This window comes from Rhincodon typus, chromosome 6, assembly GCF_021869965.1.
Source record: "Rhincodon typus isolate 14 chromosome 6, sRhiTyp1.1, whole genome shotgun sequence".
In the NCBI taxonomy this organism is placed as follows: domain Eukaryota; kingdom Metazoa; phylum Chordata; class Chondrichthyes; order Orectolobiformes; family Rhincodontidae; genus Rhincodon; species Rhincodon typus.
Genome location: NC_063337.1, coordinates 51,463,796 through 51,486,616, shown reverse-complemented (window position 1 = coordinate 51,486,616; position 22,821 = coordinate 51,463,796). Strand labels below are relative to the sequence as shown.

Genomic DNA, 22,821 nt, shown 5'->3' with positions numbered 1-22,821 from the left:
ACTCAACAACAGAAATACCTTGAACAGATCTACCACTGCATTATTGCACAAACTATAACAGTTACTGTGTTACAGGCTGCTTAAGGTTCTAATAAGCCTCTGTGCTGTTTTATTACACAATTTGCTTTCTTGTTTCTGCACACTTTGTAGACAACAATGTGACGTGAAGTGAAAATAAATCTCAATGCTGAAAGTTTCACTATGTTTTAATTACACAAACTAAATGTAAGCAGTTACTGCATTCGATTTGTTTTGTTTGTTTTCTCAAAAGGGGACAAAGAAGGATTATGCGGGTAATCATGAACTGGGAACACAATCGGCGCAATTTAAAATCATTGTGGCATTCAGACAATTGCTGCTGAATTGTTGCTTGCTTCAGCCCAGATTTCTGTAAGGTCAGCAACACTAAACTCTTTAAAAGATGAGGTGCATCTGACTGGAACGCATGCTGGGATTGGTTCAAGAATTTCTGAGTGGATAAAAGGATCAAGTATCTCCAGTTTGAATTGCTGTGGTTCAAGGTGCAACTCATCCCAAGGCGTGGGCGCCTGGAGTTGGGCAATCCATGTTGGGCCAGCCAGTGATGCCCACGTTCCATGAACATTTTTTTTAAAATGGCCATTTTCTGTAGAGACATCAGGAGAACCTAACAGACAGTTTCATGTCACAATTCACAATGGAAGGTGAACAGAGGGTTATAAACTGCGTATGGACAATAAACAGTGGGTCTAAATAAGAATAAGGGATCAGCACAGGCTTTGTAGGCCAAAGGGTCTGTTCCTGTGCTGTACTGTATTCTTGCTCGAAGTGTCTGAACAGCATGAGTGGTTTCTCCCTGTCAGAGGAAGGTGTATGCAAAATATCTTGTTCTGCTGAAAAGGACATCCAGGCAGTTTTTGAATACCATGCTAGCAGGATCAGTTAGGGAAGGGACCTTCATTTACTCATTGAAGTTGCTGTATAAGATGATCCCAAAAAATCTCAAATACAAAGGCAAACTCCAATATTCCGTAATGGAAGTTATCTAAGATCTAACTATTCACTCCAGATTGCCAAAACTTAAACTGCAACTTTGGACCTGCGGCAATACCTTAATGGACTGTACTGCAAAGTAACAAAGAGTTCAGGTTGGTTTGAAATCATACCAGATGTTAGAGTAGCAAGTTTTGATATGTAAAAATGCTAATGATAAGTTAAGGTGGCAATGTTTGGTGCACAGCGTTTATCGTTCAGGAGAGTTAAAATTGGCAAAGTTAGACTTGGAACAATTAAAAGTATTTGTAAGCAGGCAGGGATTTAAGAAAGTGGGGAAGACAATGAGACAGAAATTCCTGAGAATGCTAGCTGAGCATTTTGAACATGGTCCAGAGTCAAAATAGGTAGCAGAAACTAAAGCAGAATCAGACTAGGTTACTTCAGCCCAAAAAGTGTTGGAAAAGCTGAAAATTGAGCTGAAGTTTAATACCCTTAAAGAAAGGGAAAAAAGACTAGTCTGAGAAAAGGAGCCAGAAATGGACTGAAATTTGCAGCTATGGAAGTTGGAATTGGAACTGCAAGCACAGAAAGACTGAGACCAAAAACAACTCGAAACTTTAGGAAAACTTTCATTGCTATATGACAACTCAAACATCCAAACCCCAAAATAGGCATCAAAGCCCTAAAATTTTCCATTTTATTTTTCCTAAATCTGAAACGGAATCGTTCCTTACCACTTTCAAAGAAAAGTAGTAAATCAGATACAATTATCCCCAGAAGTCTGGACACTGATGATCCTGGATCAATTCACAGGAAAAGCTCGAGATATGTCTTCTCCACTGTCTCGTAAAGTGATCCTCTGACTACAATTAGACCAAAGGTGCAATCCTTATTGCTCGTCAGCCAGTGCCAGAAGTATATCATCAGCAGTTCTTCTGATATTCACATGAGAAATCCACAAAAAAAACATATCTGAAACTTGAAAAAGTAAAACAGATCCTGTTGGATGGGTGCATTCTTTTAGAAACAGTATATTTGCGAGGGACTAGAAGAAGTGTTTTCTAAAAGTTGCCTACATTGTCAACAGTTGTCTAAGGCAGAGAATTTGCAATATTAAAATGCATGTCAAGGAACAAGAAGTTACATCAGCAAGGGCAGCTGCCATGAAGGAACTGACTGAGACATTTGAATCACAACTGGCATGAGTCAAATCATCTGTATCAGCAAGGAACAAGGGAGAGAAACAGAGGAAAAGGAAACCGATCCTAAGAGAACAGAAGGAATGCAGAATGCAGAGTTGGATGGCTACTTCAACCATAGCTGATCAGTCCATGTAACAGTACTCTGCTGGCATTCAAGAAAAGCCACAGGTGCTATTTCAACACAACCCATTTGTGTAGTCATGAACATCATAAATACAAAGGAAAGTCTACCAGGATGTTATGTATAAAGGGAGAACGGCCTCTAATGGTCCCAAAGAACCATACATAAAGGAGATTGACATTGTCCAGGACATTAGTTCTTTGAAGACATAGCTAGCTGAAAGAAATAAAGTCTTCCCATGCAAAAACAGAACAAACTCCCGTGTCACGGCAGAATTACTGAAAATACACTTAATAGGTCAATTATTACCATGGTGATAGTGGATGTAATTTCAAACTTGCCCATGTAGTGTGTTCACCCTTTACCAGTAAATGACCTCAGGCTAGAAGATGATACAGCTCCCATCGCCCCATTCCCCCACACCCAAAATATAAGTTCACGAATAGTCCATTAAAGTTACACCCGTTTGAACAATTTCAGCAGCAATCTGGTGTTGCAACCACTTGAAAAAGGTACAGAAATCCAGCAGAGGGCGATACAACCCATGATGTTTGAAATGGCTGAGCAAAAGACACACAAACTAACACCAATCAGGAAAATCTCCAAATAGGCAAAAAGGCAGTGAGGGTGTTGCTCCACTAAGTTGAAAGCATTGTAACTAATTACTTGATTATTAAGAGGGCTGAAGCCAAGCACAGTCAGTAGAGACAGGCAGAAAAGTAATTGAAAGACTTCCCAAATCAAAATCGACCACAGAAAGTTTTGCAATCTTAGTGACTCTAAATAGCAGAAAACACTGAATTAAATGAGCCTGTATGTATAGAAATAGCACAAAGATCAACTATACCAGTCAAAATTGATCTAAACATACAGCTGCAGAAGTGTTACTGAACTCAATTTAAACTATTATTTTGATAAACTGATTTGCAAACTGAATGTAGAGTCTGTTAGAGAAGAAAGCAAAATCTAAAATCACAAATGCTGTTGACTTAGCCTGAAAATAATTAAATTCAGAATGATCTGTTGAGAACAAGGTAAAACTAAGAGATTTTAAAATGTTTAACAAATAAACCAGACAAAAATTTCAAAACATTTTTTCTTGAACATAAAAAGCACTTTAATGACATCATTGGAACAACAAAAAGGGACTTTGATCAGAGATGGGACATGTTACTGGCTCAGGATGATGTAATTGCTCACTTAGTACCTCAAAAGGGAGAGATTAAAAGGTTTAAATCAGAGAAGTGAATTGGAAATCCTTTCAGATAAAAAAGCAGCAGGTAAGTTACTATAGACTTTCTGACCAATTCTTTGTACATCACAATGATGAGAAAACTGTTGAGAGTCCAGCAAGGGTAAAGGGATAAATCTATGTTGTAAAACCTGGTGGAAAAGAGAATCTCCACATAAACATGTGCTGGAACATATAAGCTTTAGGCTGTTTTGAATCAGATAAATGCATTTGTGTAGGCACTGTGAGGAGGCAAGTACACAAACATAGGAGTGAGATTGGCCACTCAACCCTTTGGGCCTGCTCCATTATTCGAGATCATGGCTGTTTTTACCTCAACACCATTTTTCTGTGATATTGCCGAATCCCTTGATATAATTAACAACCAGAAAGCTATCAGTCTCTGTCTTACACTTAACTGCATTCCCCGTGCTCCCAAGACTCCTGGGTCCCTTGCCATGATATCAGTAATTAGGTGGCTCTGGAAATAATTCTTTAAAAAATACAAAAACAAATCAATAGTGACTCAGGGGTTAGAAACTTAATGGGTTAATAATGTCCAATCATACATGCAATTTTGGAAACTTATACTTTAGTAATGTCCAAAATATACACATAGCAATACAAAAATGTGTGGTGGATTTTTATTTAAAAAGCTGTCAAGAGAAAATCTCCTGCTGTTCCTTTAATGTTTCCAGTTGAGTTCAAACTTTGTGCTAAATTTCAGGTTTATTTTTATATTTTGGAAAACAACCCAAAGCCCTGTTTACATTTTTAATTTTTCTTCTCTAACACTGAGTCTACATTCAGTTTGCACGAGTTCAAATTATTGTCAATTTCTCCCAAATATCTTAGCTTCTTCCTCAAACTAACGTTCTTGTATCTTTGATCTTCGCAAACAACATTCTGTTTTAACAATGACCACTTGAATTTACAATCTACTCTCAGCTTGGTAAAAGTACTTCTTTATAAGACTGGGGGTCAGGATAGTGGAGGATGGTGGTGAAGGGGGTCAAATTGCTTAAGATTTCCATCATTCAACAACCTTGTCCTCCTCCTAGATCTTAACTTCACCAGGGGAAAGAGACCTTGTAAAGTTATGACCTCCTCTCTGACCACAATGGTCAGTTCTTTATGGTTCCCTATCGCCTCTGTCTTTGTCTGTCCTGTGGTCCCAGCTTCCTATTCATACACACTGACACTGTCATGGCATGGGACAAGTGGCTTCTGATAAGACCCAAGAACACCTGTCCTGGTCTTTGAGACAGTTTCTGCAACTGCTCTTTGATCAGCAAGTTGTTGTACCTGACACAGAGCTATTTTAGTGAAATATAGCTGCTTTGTTTACCATCTTCTAATTTATTTTGCTAGTTTCTGTCTGTAAATCAGTATCCAATGCCAGTGTCAGCCTAAGAGCAGTTTTGTTTCTAATGGAATCCATTGTTGTTTAGAACAGTGGTTTGATATTCATCATTACTTTCTCTTTGCAACCTGCTTACCATATCCATTCTTTTTTAAAAATCTAGCTGTACAGCACAAAAGAAATCACACTATAGGCTAACTTATTCTGGACTGTTACTAACTCAAGTTAATTTATTTCAGAACCTCTTTAGAAAGCCTATGAAGTACACACTCGTAATCTCCAACACATTCTTTTACATTTCAAGTGTGGCTCCCACTATTGATGCTCCTACCTTCCCTGTTAAATTATCAATGACAAATGCCTGTGTAATTTACAGCTTACACACGTCAGGTGTGTTTAACCAAAATCAAAAAATATTGCTTCTCAAATTTACATTAGTACAGAAGGAGTTGATCTTATATCCTGAGATCTGATCCCTGAGGTTCTGAAGAGACCCAATTGTTGGTCAAAATTGTGGTTGGTGTCAATAAACAAAACTCAGCCACTGGTGTCTACTGTCCATGGCGCATTCTCAGAGCCAATAGTGGATTCTGCTGATTATACCCTGTTGTGGGACAAATGCCACACTGTGTATGGGGAGTTTTACATGGGAGTTAGAGTTTTAACTATCAAAGTTATATGCAGACAGTTCATAATTATCAGGAGCTAGAAGCTATTTATTTTGTAATAAATAGCAATTCTTGTTAAGTACAGAAACCTGGTCTGTGCTTTCTGCCTTTTTTGGTCTAAAGGAGAATTGTGGAATTTTACTTATTTTCAGAAAATCTTTCACTTTTGTGATAAATCTGGCATAGCAGGGCTTGCTTTTCAGCACGCCACCTTACTGAGGCGTGTCAATACTCAATGCCATATGCCACCACATGCACACTCTCAACTGTGCTCTTCATCAGCATCCCCTCATATTATCTCAAAGCTGTCCTGGACCCCAGTTCCATTTCATTCTTCACCCCATTTGATGCTTTAACAAGAAACTTTTTCTCTTTCACGTTTAATAAAATGGAAGTTCCAACAACTAACAAGTATTAATGCTGTAGTTGGCTCAGATGGCTGGATAGCTGGTCAGTGATGCCAACAATGTGGATTCAATTCCCACACTGGTTGAGGTTACCACAGAGGTCCCACTTTCTCAACCTCCCCCTCGCCTGTGGCATGATGATCCTCAAATTAAACTCCCCACCAGTCACCTCTCTCTAAGAAAGCAGCCCTCTGGGACTATGGTGACTTTTGTTTACAGGTCCCAACATAGAGTTCTGGGAACCTCACTATAAACATTCATCCAGTCTAAAACAAAAGAAAAACATCACCTCTTGCCAGTCATTCAGCAAATTCCATACCCATGCTGCTATTGTCCTTTTTATTCTGAGCTTTAACTTTGTTTGCAAATCTGTTATCTAGCACTTTAACAGCACTTTTTGGAAGTCCATGTACATCTGATCAAACATTCCCTTCATCAACCCTCTGTTGCCTTATCAAAACACTATACCAGGATAAATGTGATTTTCTCTTCATAAATTAGTGCCAGCTTTTTAAATTAATCCAATTTGTTCAAGTGTCTTATAACTGTCTTAAATTATAATTTCTAAAAGCGTACCCACCACTAAAGTGTAGGCCTACAGCCAGAAATCACTAATATTGCAATTTTACCTTTTCACATCTCATTTTTGATCTACTTTTGACCTTTAAATACATCTGAATTGGAATTGCACTTTGTAAACTTTGATTTCAACCAAAGTGTGATTGTGCTTTAAGTCAAAATTAATTTGCAATGTGTAGCAATGGACAATTGCTCGTCATGGATTTTGGCCTTGTTCCCAAGAATACCCAGCTGTTCCTTGACTGGATACTCTTCTGTCCCTAGAAAGAGGAACTGTCCTTATTATATTGATCATGATGAGCTTTAAACTTCAGGCCAAGTCAATTGAATGGACCTAACATAGGGAGGTAAATGAGATGGAGTTCAATTAACAGATGATATACAATTGAGAGATAACATCAAGGATTAGTCAACAACCTAGGCTTACTAGAGTTGCAGATTTTGCTAAGTCTGAGAGATAGACTCATTCCCTGTTCAGACATTTTGAGAAACTAAAAATGGAAGACTCAAATGGCTGGGGTGGAACCAGAAGATTGGCTTAAAAGCACACTGCTTCCAGAATTTGCTGCTGCAGCCAAGTGGTCAATAGTCAACTACTAAAGACCTCAAAATAATGGGATAATGTTGGTTAACTGACCAGAGATCCAACCATGTGTAAAGCTGACTGGAGACTAAATGTGCACGTACAAAGTTTCATTTTTACCATTTTGACTTTTAATAACTTGGGGCTACTTTATCAATTTAGATCATGGCCAGACTAACTTGGGCTCAAAGCCTGTGCTGTAATAGGTTGCATTTCTTACTTTCTTCTGACATAAAAACATCTTTGCAGTACAACTTGACCAAGTACCAGGAGACTCAGGTACTAGTTACAATTCTTGATTCAAGCATATGCTAGGAGAGTCAACTTTAGGCAGTTTAAGACTAAATTTTGAGGAAAAAAACAATACAAGCTCCCATCTTATACAGACATCTGAGGTCATATACTCAATTGTAGAATCCATAGAATCCCTACAGTGCAGAAACAGGCCATTTGGCCCAACAAGTCCACACTTACCCTCCGAAAAGTATCCCACCCATACCCATCCCCCTACCCTATTCCTGAAACCCTGCATTTCTCATGCCTGACCTACATATCCTTGAACACGATGGGTAATTTAGCATATCCAATCCACCTAACCTGCACATCTTTAGACTGTGGAAGGAAACCAGAGCACCCGGCAGAAATCCACACAGACACGAGGAGAATGTGCAAACTCCACACAGATAGTCACTCGAGGGTGGAATTGAACTTGGGTTCCTGGCACTGTGAGGCCACAGTGCTAACCACTGAGCCACAGTGCTGCCCAATTTAATCCTGTCAATTTAAATTGCAGGCTAAACAGATGTCCGCAGTATGAGTTTACTTACTTCTCACAGTACATACATCAGAAATTGTTCATATACATCCAAAGCCTTCCATTATCTTGCATTTGTGCAGCTTCAGCTGTTTTGTTTCTAGCATACTCTCCCTGGCCTGGTTCTTTACCCTCGCCTCATTCCTTGTCATGTCTAAACTATATCTGATCTCCTATACTTCTTACATTTATTTTACAAAAACCATTTCTAACTGAAACTTTAATTCTTGCTTAACTCTTTCTTCCCCACTTTTGCCTCTTGTCCTGGCCCAAGGTAGCCAATTTAATGGTATTGGGCTTTCTTCTCATGTTGTGTTAATAGATACTGGTCTGGTATTGAGCTTGGGGTTAAGTAGGACCTGGCGATACAGTTTTGCAATACAGGCTCTTGCCTCATCTGTCCAGCCCTGGAATTCCCTGAATCCTATACTCCTCGCTATGCATTGTGTGTTCTTCTGGTGCATAAATCAAGTATGTTACATTTAGAACAAATACCAACTGGTGATAACCAAAATATGGGAGATGATTCTGATCCATGGGTATTTCTTTACATCCAATGCCCAATTCCAAAGGGTCTTCTACCATATCATCAGCGAATGCAGATTCAAATCCCAGATTTATTAATTTAATTCAAATTCCACCAGCTGCTGGAGTGGGAACTCTCATTTCCAGAGCATTAGACTGGGTCTCTGGACTAATAATCTATCAACATTACCCCACTACCTTCAAATGCAACAATCTTATTTACTACACTCATCACATTCACACACAGATAGTCTAATTTAGACTTTTTACCATAACTCAATCTAATATTACACTATTCCCTGTTCTAGTACAAAGTTTCTCTCCAAATTACATCTTCTGTGACTTGCCATGCTAATATTACTTCCTGGTTTTCATAAGCCTGCCAAGTTAGTTAAGATCCTCTTCAATGGTACAGCCATAAAGTCTTAAGTTGCAAAAAGTCATCCTCTCCTTGCTAATTCTGTAACTTATGCACCAAATTAAACAATTTTGTTTATTCCATCCCATGGTCTAGCCAAGCCATCTATTGATAATAAATGTCTCAGGATGAGTTAAAGAATAAATCTTGTCAATATAAAACCTACTCAGAAGGAAAAACGAGGAAGGAGAATAGAGTCTGAAAAAGATTTTCTAAACATTTTGGATTCACTGTAATCTTTTAATTAGGAACTTGATTTTATTTCCCCAAAATGGTCAGTTATTTGTTGTTTGTCTCTCCGAGGAGATTGCACTGTGGATTTGTGAGCAAACTGGGACGCACTACATCTGATGGGATGGCGTTGTTGGCGCTTGTGGTACTTTCTTCCATGTTTTTGTACACACTGTTTTGGCTAGAACACATATTTCAAAGATCAAAAGCAAAATGAAAGCTGCTTAAAACGCAAACAAACACTGGGGAAAAACTAGTCTTTATTCAATTTCATTAGTCTAAAGAGAAAATTAATCAAATTATGTCACTTAGTTATTTAGAAAATATGTAACTAGCTAAGAAATATAATTATCCAGGTAATACCATTATTGTGTCCATCTTTTCCACACACCCACTATTCCAAAAAAAAAGCTTTACCTGATCTTGAACTTTGACTTATTAACAGGTGAGACAGAAAAAGGATGAAGAAGCAGCAAAAGATGAAGCATTATATCAATATTTATTATTACAATAAATTTTTAAGTTTCATTTTTACATAGTGATCATGATACTGTCTTATGTTGTTGAAAAAAATACACATTATCAAAATGATTTAATCTGAATTATTCTGGAAAGCATAACTAGAATTTATCTCCTTAGTTGTATCTGTTCTACATTTTATGATAGTAAACTACTACAGCTGCATACATAAACAGCAAGAGTTAAGGCTTTTCAATAACCATTCTTTTATACAATTTATACAATTCCATTAATCAATACAAAGAAGAATAAATATATTGCCATGAACAGAAGTGTATTCACAATAAATTCACTTGGCTATTTCTGCAATTAATACTTAGTCAACACAGGTCTTCATTCTATATTAGTTCTCTTGGTTGACTAGAATAGTTCCATATAACAGTCTAGATGTAAACGAAAAACATAGGTTTACATTAATTTGTAGTTCTGAGGGAAAGTATAGAATTATACATAAATAGGGAAACATCAAGGATTAAGGCATTGCATCTTCACATTTCAAATCCAAAACTCTGGCATTAGAGAAAGCATGTAAATTGTTTAACAGATACCAAATTTTCTATATTCACTCCATATTTTTATATATAGCAGCCTGCCTAAAGCAATCACTGATGATTAAAGCAAGTTGTTTTGCTAATTTCTGAGTTATTTATTTAGGGATTTACAAAAAAAAAATGCTTGAAATGTATCAGCCTATTTCTTCTACTTACAGCCAAGAAAGATACAGCAGAACTATGGGACTAGGTATGTGAATTAAGACAGGAGGGTTAGGAAGGAAAAAACATCTAATTTATGTCCTATCACACAAATATAAAATTGTGAAGTACCAAAATTAGCTGCCAGTCTATAGATTTACCTGTTGTTTTAATCAGAGAACTTCTGCCAACTACTTACAAAGGGGAAATAAGCATCAATAATTTCACCAGTCATGCAACAGTACCTTAAATTCTGGATCTGGGTGCACCAATTTTACAATTTCACACCATACAGTTTAACATTAAGATAATATTGACAGCTAACATTCAGTAATTCAAAATCCAACTATCCTAGAATATTTATTTGGAGAAGTCACAACTCCTGAGATCTTAAAATGTTTAACTGTAATACTTGGTATTACCTCAGAAGAGACTTAGAGAGTGAAAGTTAACTTTAGCAAGGATGAAAAACTGACAATATCAGATCAACCACCAGTTCTACACTCTGCTCAATATGTTTTGTTACAGTTTTGGACCAAAGTTGAATTTGCCCCTGCATTTCCAAATATCCTTTCTGCATATTTTTCAAAGTAAAACAGTCATTAAAGTTCCTTTTTAATCCTTTAGCCCAAATCCAACTTAAAACTGAAAGGGCAAGAGGGACACTTCAAGTTACGCCTTTTCAAAATATGTCAATTTACTCAAAACAATCAAGTGTCCTGAATGATGTGTCTTTGTCAATCAAAGAAGTCCCACTATGAAACTGCCTTAACTATATTAGAACTATACCTGCAACTAGTTTACATTTCACACGGGACAGGTTTGCAGCCATTCTTGAGAGATTGTTAATTTAAAAAAAAGAAATGCACAGGTTTACATGGTTCACTTCTTTCAGAAATTTGTTTTGCACAATGCATCCTTACTTTCATTGTATTTAGTAGCCATACAATTAACTGATAAGACTCTGGACAAATTTTTAGTAAAGATAAAAAGAACTGTGGTTCAACTGATTCATAACCTTTTTACGAACACAGATATACAGACCCTGAAGATATATCAAAATACATATTGTAAAATTTGCTGTTCAAGTCATTTATGTTCTTGGCTGATGCAGTAATGAAGCAACTTACTCCCTTCTGGAAGTTCTTAAATTGCATGTTTTTCCCCCTTATTGAAATAATTTCTTGTCCCTCTTTAATTTGTCAGGTGGTCTCCTTATTTCTCATCTCGGAATTGGGTAACAAGTTGTTTAAGAACTCTAGAATGCATAGCTCTGACTATTATGATGAATAAATGAGAGTCAGTTGAGGGTAAAACTTCCACTTACATTAAACAGACTTTTGTGTTTCTTGATGATGATGGGCTACCTAATTCTAAATTCCATCACCACCTCCACATCCATCCAATTATTTTCTTAACTGGCAGCAAAAATAACTCAGTTGATAATGGCACTTCAGCCAAGAAAGAGGATTGTTTGTAAAAGGCAAAATTATTTTCCAGTGCAAAAATCAGCATTGATGTTACAGTACTTTTTCAAATATACTTCATGTATGGAGTTCCAAAAGATGCATAGGTTTAGTAATCATATAATGAAAGGGATAGATGCAGATGGAACTGAACATTTGATGCACCTCACTAAGCCTTCAAATAAAATCTTCATTCCACTGAAAGAACTGGGTTTTACTACGATGTTCAAATATCTGGATAACAAGTATTAACACAGATTTTTTTTCTTATTCTGGATGCAAAAGATGATATTTCAGGCAACCAATTGAGCCTGTCAGTGAAGACATTTAATTCATGATATCAGGATCAATGCTGACATTATGGCCTTCTACCACTTCAATGAGTTAAATTTTTTTATGTTTCTAGATAATGATAATTCTGAATTCATGTACAGACGGATGGGATCGTTGTAATGGGCAGGCTGAGGATGGTATTTGTCAACAGTAGAGGGCAGCCTGCCAACATGCTGTACAACTGCATCACCAAGAATGTTTGCTTCCTAAAAATTTCTGATCTCACCTGGAAAGCCCAGCATTAACCCCTTAACTAGCTGCCTTTTCTAAGAAAGGGCACATTATTAGCGAACACATATCCCGCTGCAGTCATCTTAAAAGTCAGGGTGGCGTTAACGAGTTAAATAAAAATAACCTCTAGAGAGGAGAAAAAAATTCCAAAGGACAGCAACAGAATGTCACAAGTTTATAGCTAAAACCAATGACATTCATAAAACAGTCTGTGAATGCCTTCAAAGAGCCTCAGTAGTAGGAATTTAATAGGTATTGAAGATCAAGGGATATTATTTCTATTAAAACAAAACCAAAGAACTGCAGATGCTGGAAAGCAGAAACAAAATCAGAAATTGCTGGAAAACCTCAGCAAGTCTGGCAGCATCTGTAGAGAGAAAGTAGAGTTAACGTTTTGGGTCGAGTGACCCTTCTTCAGAACTTCTATACTTGCTCTCGACAGATGCTGCCAGACCTGCTGAGCTTTTTCAACAATTTCCAATTCTGTTTATTATTTCTATTATATTATTTTGGAAGTAAAACCCAGCACTTATCATATTTGTTGCATTTTGTTTACGCGCCATTACTGAAATATGTTTTAATTATGCTTTTTACTAAAGCAATTCCACAAATTGTCAGTTGTTACTTCCTTAACAATACAAAGCAGAAAGCTATTACAGGCAAACATTTTGAGCAGCTTGAAAGGCAAGTCTCTTTTGATCTCTTCAAAGACCAAGTCATGTAGCCTTTTCCAAGTAAGTAGTATAACTGAGGTAGAGAATGATGAAACCCATAATTATATTTAGAAAATTAGACGTCCAAATGACCCCAGATCACTGCCTCTCCCAGCAGCTGGACCACAACTTCCAGAAGAACCTCCATTTTCATCATCATCGAATCGTCTCCACCATATTGGTGTTGTAGCAAGTGGTATACAGTCAGATTTTTTCCGGGCTTCCTTTTCTTCTTCCTAGAAAAAAGTTATACAAATCAACATATGCAGTATTCACTCATTTTCTTTAGATACATTAAAATGTTGTCCCAAAAGGCACATATGCTCAAATTAGAGCAACCTTTGCTCTGATACAAAACATTCTTTCAATTACTCAATACAGTAATTTTCTATTCCTAGTAGATATTCAGGGTTCATTCTCAGGAACTGCATAATACCACTATCGCCTTTACATTTTGTGTGTTCTGGTAACTGCACCATCTACTTGTTACAACTGTAGAGACAAAATGGCAACTTGCAGTCAACAGACTTCTGTAACTGTGTTGGGTTAGTTTTATATTGCTTTGATACATCTACACAAAATACTTTTAAGTAAATAATTTAACCATTTAGTTTAACTTGCAAAATATATGATGGTTTAGCTGGTGATTTCCAGATAATCCACTGCATTCAAGGCAAGACATATCACTCCAATATTACTTTCAAAGGTAGGATACACTTTCTCAATTCTAGATGGGTCACTGGAAGCTGAAGTGGCCTATAGCATGCTCACTCAACTCTAAAACATGGCTATCAACTACCTTTACAGTAATTGTAGAGAAGTTAGAGCTGTTACAGAGTCAGAGTCAAACAGCATGAAAATAGGACCTTTGGCCCACCATGTCTAAGCCAACCAACAAACACCAAACTATGCCAATCCTATTTACCTGCATTTGACCATAGCCTATTATGCCTTGGCTTTTTAAGTACTTGTCCAGATGTTTCTTAAGTGTTGCAAGAGTACCTGCCTCCACCAGCTTCTCAGGTAGCACACTGCATATTTCTATCACCACCTGTGTGAAAATCTTTTTCCTCAGATCCTCTCTAAACCACTTACTCTTCACTTTAAACTTATGGCCTCTGGTCTTAAACATGTCTGCCACGGGGAAAAGATTCTCTCAATCTACTTTATATATGCTTCTCATAATTTTGTATACCTCAGTAAGATCCAGCCCTTCAACTTCCCCTACTCCAGAGAAAACAAACCAAGCCTACCCAGTTTCTCCACACAAAGGAGTATTTTCATCATGGGCAACATCCTGATAAATCTCCTCTGCACCTTCTCCAGCGCAATCACATCCTTCTGATAGTGTGGCGACCAGAACTGCACACAGTTTTCTATCTGTGGCCTAAATAATGTTTTATAAAGGTGTAATAAGGTTGTAGACTTCCTCACCGAACCACAGTGTTTGATTGTAGACGTTTCGTCACCCTGCTCGGCAACATCATCAGTGCTCCTCCGGTGAAGCGTTCTGTCCCGCTTGTTACTTATATGCCTCGGTTTGCGGGGGTAGTTGGTATTACTTCCGGGTCTGTTTCTCAGTGGTTTGTATATCAGGTCCAGTTCAATGCGTTTGTTGATGGAGTTCTGGTTGTAATGCCAGGCCTTCAGGAATTCTCTGGCATGTATCTGTTTGGCTTGTGCTATTACGGATGCATTGTCCCAGTCTCATTCATGTCCTTTCATGTATGTGTGTATTGAGACCAGTGAGAATTGGTCATGTCTCTTGGTTGCTAGTTGGTGTTCTTGAATCCTTATTGTCAGTGTTCTTCCCGTTTGGCATACCAAATGGTTTTCACAGTCCTTCTACAGTATGTTGTATATTATATTAGTTTTATTGGTTATGGGTATGGGATCCTTCATGTTCGTCAGTAGCTGTTGCAGGGTGGTTGCTGGTTTGGGGCTACCCTGAAACCTCGGGGTCTGAATAGTCTTGTGGTAATCTCTGATACATCTCTGACATTCAGTAGGATGAATAGTGTGTCTGGCCATATTGGCGGAGGTAATGGTGAATTGGGTATTTATTCCCTTTAAAAACTCCTGTAAGTGCTCCTGTTCTGCTTTGCGCAATTCTGGGTTTCTGCAGTGTGTTGTGGCTCATTTGAATAATGTCCTGATACAGCTCCATTTATGGATGTTGGGGTGGTTGCTGGTGTAATTAAGTATCTGCTCCGTATGTGTGGTCTTTCTGTATACGCTAATCGGGAGTTCCCCATTGTTCTTACATTTTACCATTATGTCTAGCAAGGGTAGTCGGTTCTGAGGAAGGGTCACTGGATCTGAAATGTTAACTCTGTTTTTTCCTTCACAGATGCTGCCAGACGTGCTGAGCGTTTCCAGCAACTTTGTTTTTGTTCCTGATTTGCAGCATCTGCAGTTCTTTCAGTTTTTATTTAGTTATCGTTCTCTTCTTTTGTGAATTTTATTCCGGTGAGGATATTGTTTGTGTCGGTGGGTTTCTTCTAATCTTGTGTGTTTGATAATCACGAAGGTGTCATCTACATAGTGGACCCAGAGTTTGGGCTGTATAGTGGGGAGCACTGTTAGTTCTAACCTTTGCATTACCACTTCCTCAATCAGTCGTTATATAGGTATCCCATTGGTGTTCTGTTGATTTGTTTGAATATACGGTCGTTGAAAGTGAAGTGGGTTGTGAGGCACAGATCCAGCAGTTTCAGGGTGCTGTCCTTGTTGATGGTGTTAGTGTCGTGGGGTGCCTGCCTTCCTGATTCATTTAGCAGTGTGGAATTGTCTCTTTGGCTAGGTCATGGTTATGGATGTAAATAGTGCTATTATGTCGAAGGATATCTTTATCTTGTCCTCTTCTATTCCAGCATCCTTCATGATGTTGAGGAATTCTTGGGAAGACTGGGTGGAGTGGGTAGTGTTAACAACTAAATATTTCAGTTTCCATTGTAGTTCTTTGGCTAGTCTACATGTTGGCGTGCCTGGTAGTGAGACAATGGGTCTGAGGGGGACCTTTGGCTTGTGTACCTCAGGGAGTCCATAGAAGCGTGGTGTGTTGTATCCCTCTGGCTTCATTTTTTATAGTCTGACTTGCTGATATCTCCTGAGTTGTGTAATTTCTTCAGGGTTAATTTGATGTGTTTCTCTAACTGTGGTGTTGGATCTATTGCCAGCTGTTGGTAGGTGTCAGTATCTACTAGCAGTGCGTTAGCTTTCTCGATGTCCTGGACTCTGTTGAGGACTACTGTCACGCATCCTTTGTCCATCGGTAAGATTACAATGTTTCTGTCTTTCTTCTCTTCTGTACTGAATGTGTTTCACTTACCTTTTCTGCTCAGTGTTGGGACTATTGTCTGTCTGATGGTCTGTTGTATTTCCTCCATGAGTCCTTTCTTCTTAGTGTCGATTCCAGTGCAGCCAGGAAGTCAGTATTTTTTGGTGTTTCTGTAGTTATAGTTCAATCCACAAAGGAGGACAGTCTTCTCAGTGTCTGTAAGTGGTCAGACTGAGATGTTCTTGATCCATGTTTCTGTGTTATCCATGTCGTTGTTGTGGGTGAGTTTGGATAGTTTTTCTTGCAGGGCTAATCTTTGCTTTGTTCTGGTCTTTTGTTGTTGTAAGGTGATGGCTTGTTCCATTCTTGGTCTGTTGCGTTGGAGCATAAAGTTTTTTGGTGTGCAATTTCCCGCTCGTATTTGTGGAGGCAATTGTGGGCAACGTTGATCATAACCCTTATCATTCTGCGGCTGTTCTGTGCAGCTGTTCTTCATGCCTGTAGACTGTTGATCCGTGTTTTATATTTTAAGTTTTGTGGTAGTACCTGTTTTCTGAGGCATTCGTCCAGAAAGTATAGTTGTTCTCTGGTCGTGCTCAGACAAATGGCATTTGTCTCCCATCTCCAATTGTCTCCCAGTTGCCTATAGGTGTTTATAGTTTTTGAGAAGATTTGTAGCTCGGGTTGTGGATGAGGTTGTAGACTTGCTCGCCGAGCTGGTGTGCTTGATTGCAGACGTTTCATTACCCTGTTAGGTAACATTGTCAGCATACCTCCGCGTTGGTGTTCTGTCCCACTTTTTATATATTTGCCTCAGTTTGCTGGGGTGGTTGGTACTACTTCTGGTTCTGTTTTTCAGTGGTTTGTATATTGGGTCCAGTTCAATGTGTTTTTGATGGAGTTCTGGTTGGAATGCCAGGCCTCCGGGAATTCCCCGGCATGTCTCTGTTTGGCTTGTGCTATTAAAGATGCATTGCCCCAGTTGAATTCATGTCCTTTGTCCATGTGTATTGAGACCAGTGAGAATGGGTCGTGTCTCTTGGTGATTCCTTGTTCATGAAGCCATGCTGACGCTGCATAATTATTTTATGTATTTCCAAATGTTCTATTACATCTTTTATAACAGTCTTGAATATTTTCCCAACAACAGACATTAAGCTAACTGACCTGCAGTTACCTGTTTTTGTCTGCTTCCTCTGAGACCTCTCTTGTATTCTTGACCCCATGAATTGAAGCAGAAAGTGACAGTAGAGGATGTGTTTCTCTAACTGGAACACAGTTTCCGGTGGGGTTCTGCAAGGTTTGGAGCTGGGGCCCTTGCTGTTTGTAATGTGTATTAATGATTTCGACTTAAATACAGAAGTATGATAAAGAAATGTGTGGATGACACGAAAATTGGTAGGGTGGTAAATAACGAGGAGAATAACTGTAACACTCCAGGAGGAGATCAACAAATTGCTCAGATGGGCACAGCAATGGCGAATAGAATTCATTCCAGGAAAATGTGAGGTAATGCACTTGGGGAGGGTTAACAAAGCAAGGATTTTCACTATAAATGGTAGAACTCTGTAAAAGTACTTAATAACAGAGGGACCTTGGTGTGCATCTCCACAGGCCCCTAAAGGTAGCAGGTTAAGACAACATGTGAGGTACTTCTCTTTATTAACTGAGGCACAGAATACAACAGCAGCAAGGTTATGCTGGAACTGTACAAAACTACTGTAAAATCACAAGTGGAAAAAAGTGTACAGTTCTTGTCACCATATTACAACAACTTTGTGATTGCACAAAAAAGGATGAGAGGAGATTTACCAGGATGCTGCCTGAGCTGGAGGGTTTGAGCTATGAGATTTAATAGCAAAGCACTTAGAAAAACTGACAGGATTGGAAATAGTCAGCATGGGTTTATGAAAGGGAATCATGCTTGACAGATCTACTGGAATTTTGAGAGGATGTAACTAGAAGAGTGGATAAGGGGGAAACCAGAGGATGTGGTTTGCTTGGACTTTCAGAAGGTTCCCGATAAGATCCCATGTAAAAGTGGTTAGCATGTAAAATTAAAGTGTATGGGGTTTGGGGTTAGTGAACTGACATGAATAGAGAACTGGTTTGCATTTAGGAAACAAAGAGAAGGAATAAACAGGTGTTTTTCCAAGAGGTGGGCAGTGACTAATGTGGTACCATAGGGATCAGTGCTTGGACCCCAGCTATTCACTATCTATATATTACTGATTTAGATGATTTAGATGTAACTCTCCAAGTTGGCATTCGACACATGGCTGAGTGGAAAGATGAGCTGTGAGGACGATGCAGAGATGTTTCAGTGTGATTTAGACAAGTTGAATGTGTGGTCATGCATGGCAGATGGAGTATAATGTAGATAAATGTGAAATTATCTACTCTGGTAGCAAAACCAGGATGGCAGATTATTGTCTGAATGGTGATAGATTAGGAAAGGGGGTGGTGTGATGAGACCTGTTTGTCCTTGTACCCCTGTCACTGAAAGTCAGCACGCAGGAGCAACAGGCATGAAGCAGGCCCATTGCATATGTTGACCTTCATAGTAAAACAATTTGAGTACAGTAGCAGGGATGTCTTGCTGCAAACGTACAGGGCCTTGGTGAGACCATGCCTGAACTATTGTGTGCAGTTTTGGTCTCCTTATCTGAGGATGGATGTTTTGGTTATTGAGGAAGTGCATAAAAGGCTTACCATACTGATTCTTGGCACGGCAGAACTGACTAATGAAGAGAAACTGGATTGGTTAGAACTGTACTTACTGGAGTTTAAAGAACGAGGGGAGGATTCTCACAGAAACCTATAAAATTTGAACAGCATTAGACAGGGTAAACCCTGGAGTCGGAAAGTCTCATAGCATTTAAGCAGTATTTAGGTATTCACTCGCATTGCCATAGCCACTGGATCTATGGGCCAAGAGCTGGCAAATGGGATTTGTGCAGTTAGATCTTCATTGAGTGGCGTGGACATGATCAGCTGGTGTGAGCAAACTAATTCCTCTAATTGGGGAATTAAGAACAAAAAGGATGTAATCTTAAATCAGAGCTAGGCATTCAAGAGCAAAAATCAATAAGGACTTTTTCCACTAAGGTCAGCAGATATTTGCAACAGTTTTCCACAAAAGGTTGAGCATGTCCTAGGCAATTTGGAGTTTTCACAAGACGTATTTGTTGTGCGAGCACAATGATGAGGATTAGGGTTAGAAATCCTTCCTGGATTTAGGAGTGGCTCCATAAACTACTAAAAAAGTCCTGCAGTAAGCAGATTAATAAATTAGTCTCCATTTGGAATGTAACATACAAGTTACGTGGACATTTGGATAGTTTACTATAGATTTTGCAGCAACAGTGTCATGAATTCTTACAGAAGCAAACTTTATGTAAAATATTAACTGTCACACCTATCCCTATAACATAGTAAGACATACAAATGAGCAATTCTGAAGTTCATTGTAAATTCACATACCTGTAAATACTGAGTATTGTCCTTGGCAATTGCTTCCATCAGCTCTTTGCTTAATGCTGCTTCTCCGTGCAATCTAACACTAGCTGAAATATGTTCACCATCTAAGCATGTATGTCTAGTTCCTCGTTGTCTGTAGAATAACACATAAGCAGTATCTTTGGGAAAGTAATTTGTAACATTGCTGACAGATTCAAAAGATGAAAATGACACTCTAGTATCATTGTATAAATACCACTGATCACCAGCTCTACTCTCTGCTTCCAAAATGACTCTTGGACCAATTTCGGGATTAGTAGGAACACATTCTCTGCCATAGCAATAATAATGTCCACTTTCAGAAGATATTCCAGAGTGCACCACTACACAGCAGAGGTCATAGGTAACTGACAAGGATTTGGCATCATCTGCAAAATATTTCCAGCTTGCGAGTTGGCAGACCTGTTTTTCAGTATTAATTATCTGTTCAACTTTTTCTGTGGCAATCCTAATGGGTAGTTTGAGAACTAATGGAACTGATACATTGTCTAGAATTTTTTTCCGTCTCATTGTTATGAGATCAAAGGAAAACCTTAACAAGGTCAAAATGAGATAATGTGGACTCCTCGTTAATTCAACTATTTTTTCTGCTTCTTGTAAAGAGGTGCATTTATCACAGTAATATCTATTGTCACCAGAGAGCATTTCGGGTGAAAGAAAATAATTTATGAGGTCAGAAACTGATCTAGAACTTGACGAATCACACGCTTTCTCCCCAGTGGCAATTGCAATGTCATTCTTCAGCATGGGGCTAAATAGATGGGAACTATCATCTCTCTTTATTCTAGAGTAAGAAGGATCATCCTTTTTCTCTTTTGCATGGGAAGCTAATATTTCAAATGGTACAACACGTACTGAAGGCTCTTTAGACTTTGTTTGCTTTTGCTTAATTGGAGATTTAGTAGCCTTGTGTTGTGCTTTAGTTTGAGATGTCATATTATCAGAACCTGTTATCTCTGTGGAAACATTAGAGTCATATGAACTGCCAGATTGTTGCAGAGTCTTACTATGTGGTGGAAAAGCCAGGGACAGATCTGTAAAAGCTTCTTCTCGGAAAGAAACATTACGACAGCGATAACAATGGATCTTGGTCACCATCTTTCCACCAAACATTCTTTCTATTAATGTTTTCCCAGGAATTTTATCTTCTATATGACTTTCACTGCATGCGTGTATCAATCTATGGGAAATTGTTTTACCAGTCTTCTCTTCCTCATGTAGCCTGGAAAATAAAACGGAATTAGAGCTGTACAGAATATAAAGAGTTTCATTACCTCAAAGAATTCTTTGATCAAGGACTTAGGCCAATTTTCAGACATCGATTTTTAAAATCGCAGAACAATAAAATACAGAACTATGGTAAAACAACACAATGAAAAGACCTTGTAACCCAGCATAAGGCTCTCTGCAAGAGGAATTCTCACTCCTGCCCTTTCTCCTTGACCCTACAAAATTTTGTCTCCTCAGCTTTTATCTATATCAAATTTGCCTTCACCACACTTTCAGGTAGTATATTTCCATTCCTCACCACTTGCTGTGCAAAACATTTTCTGGATTGCTGCTAGTTTCTTTACTATTTACCTTGTACCGGTATCCTCTGGCTCCTGAATCTTCTCTCTCCACTTCCTGTCACTCAGCCAGTTTCTTATGCATGCTACCACTGCCCCACTTATTTCGTGGGCTTCAACTGTGCTGGCGAGCCTATTATGTGGCACTTAAGCAAACACCTTGTGGAAGTCTACAAATACCACCATCAATCCTTTCAGTTATCTGACCAAAATCCTCTGTTAAATTAGATAAACGTGATTTATCTTTAACAAATCTACGTTGGCATTCTTTATCCATACTTGTCCAACTAATTGCCAGTTTTGCTCTTCATTGTTATTTCTAAAGATTTCCTAACAAGGTTTAGCTGAGTGTCTCACAGTTGCTAGATTTATCCTTCTATCCTTTTTCAATAAGAGTGACATTTGCAATGCACTAATTTGCTGGCATATTTTGTGTATCTAAAGAAATTTGGAAGGTTACAGCCAATACTTCTGCAACTTGCTATCTTATGTCCCTTGAACTCATTTCAGCCAGTCATAGTGACTTACGAACTTTAAGTACAGTGAACCTTCCTAATACTTCCTCCTTATCAACTTTCAGCTCATCCAGCATCTCGACCACCTCCTTCTAACTGCAACTTTGGCAGCATTTACTTTGTTGGTAAAGGCGAAGCAAGGTATCATATAGTACGTTAGCCATGCCCTTTTATTACCCTTGCACAATTTCTGTGTCTTTGGAAGACTTTTAGATTTCCTTTTGTTTTAGCTGCCAATCCCTGCTCATACTCCATCTTTATCAGTCCAGTTGTCACTGGCATTATTAACCTGACATCTATCATCCATATCACATTCTTATTTCATCTTATTCTTTCGTCATCATGGAGATTTGACTTTGCTTGCTTACCTTTTCTCCTATTTTAATATTAATTCAGCAGTTGTAAGCAAATCTCCAACATGAACTGCATTGCCTTTGTGAGCAGTCATTAGCAGGCAAGTAGATAAACAACAAACCACATAGTCAAAAAATAGAAATTGAAAATGAGGTAAAGCATTTACAGATTGTGATGTTAATTTTGATGATTTAATATCCAGTCTCATAGTTAACTCCGTCTACAGCAATATATATGGTTGTCACATCACAAAAGGTCCAGTTAAATGCTCTTACACGTATTGAAAATGAATGTTAACTACCAAACTTGTTTGGTTTTTCCTATTCTTCAAATACAAACCAACAGGAACACAGAAAAGTCTGCTATTTTTGAACAGACTAGAGGGGCTGAATGGCCTACTCCTGTTCCTATCTTCCGCAAGGAATCCCTGCTGGATGGCTACAATCACAATAACGGAATTCATATACAAAAAGCTTCAAAATTTCATGTAGCTTCTCCACATATTATGCAAAAG

General features: G+C 38.4%; 1 protein-coding gene across 5 annotated transcripts in view; it reads right to left on the bottom strand.

Annotated features, from left to right (window-relative positions):
- Nucleotides 1-9,599: 9,599 nt before the first annotated feature.
- LOC109925367 (ubiquitin carboxyl-terminal hydrolase 35-like) overlaps nucleotides 9,600-22,821 on the bottom strand; it is a 92,068-nt gene continuing 78,846 nt past the window's right edge. For 3 of the 5 annotated variants that reach the window (XM_048598015.1, XM_048598014.1, XM_048598013.1), the window contains exons 10-11: nucleotides 19,835-21,092; nucleotides 12,797-13,307 (exon numbers count right to left, since the gene is read on the bottom strand). In XM_048598015.1, coding sequence (XP_048453972.1) covers nucleotides 13,140-13,307; nucleotides 19,835-21,092 — 1,426 coding nt within the window. In that variant the 3' untranslated portion in view covers nucleotides 12,797-13,139. Of the gene's footprint in view, nucleotides 13,308-17,996; nucleotides 19,621-19,834; nucleotides 21,093-22,821 lie in introns of those variants that run through there. The other 2 variants (XM_048598012.1, XM_048598016.1) reach the window with 2 other exon arrangements.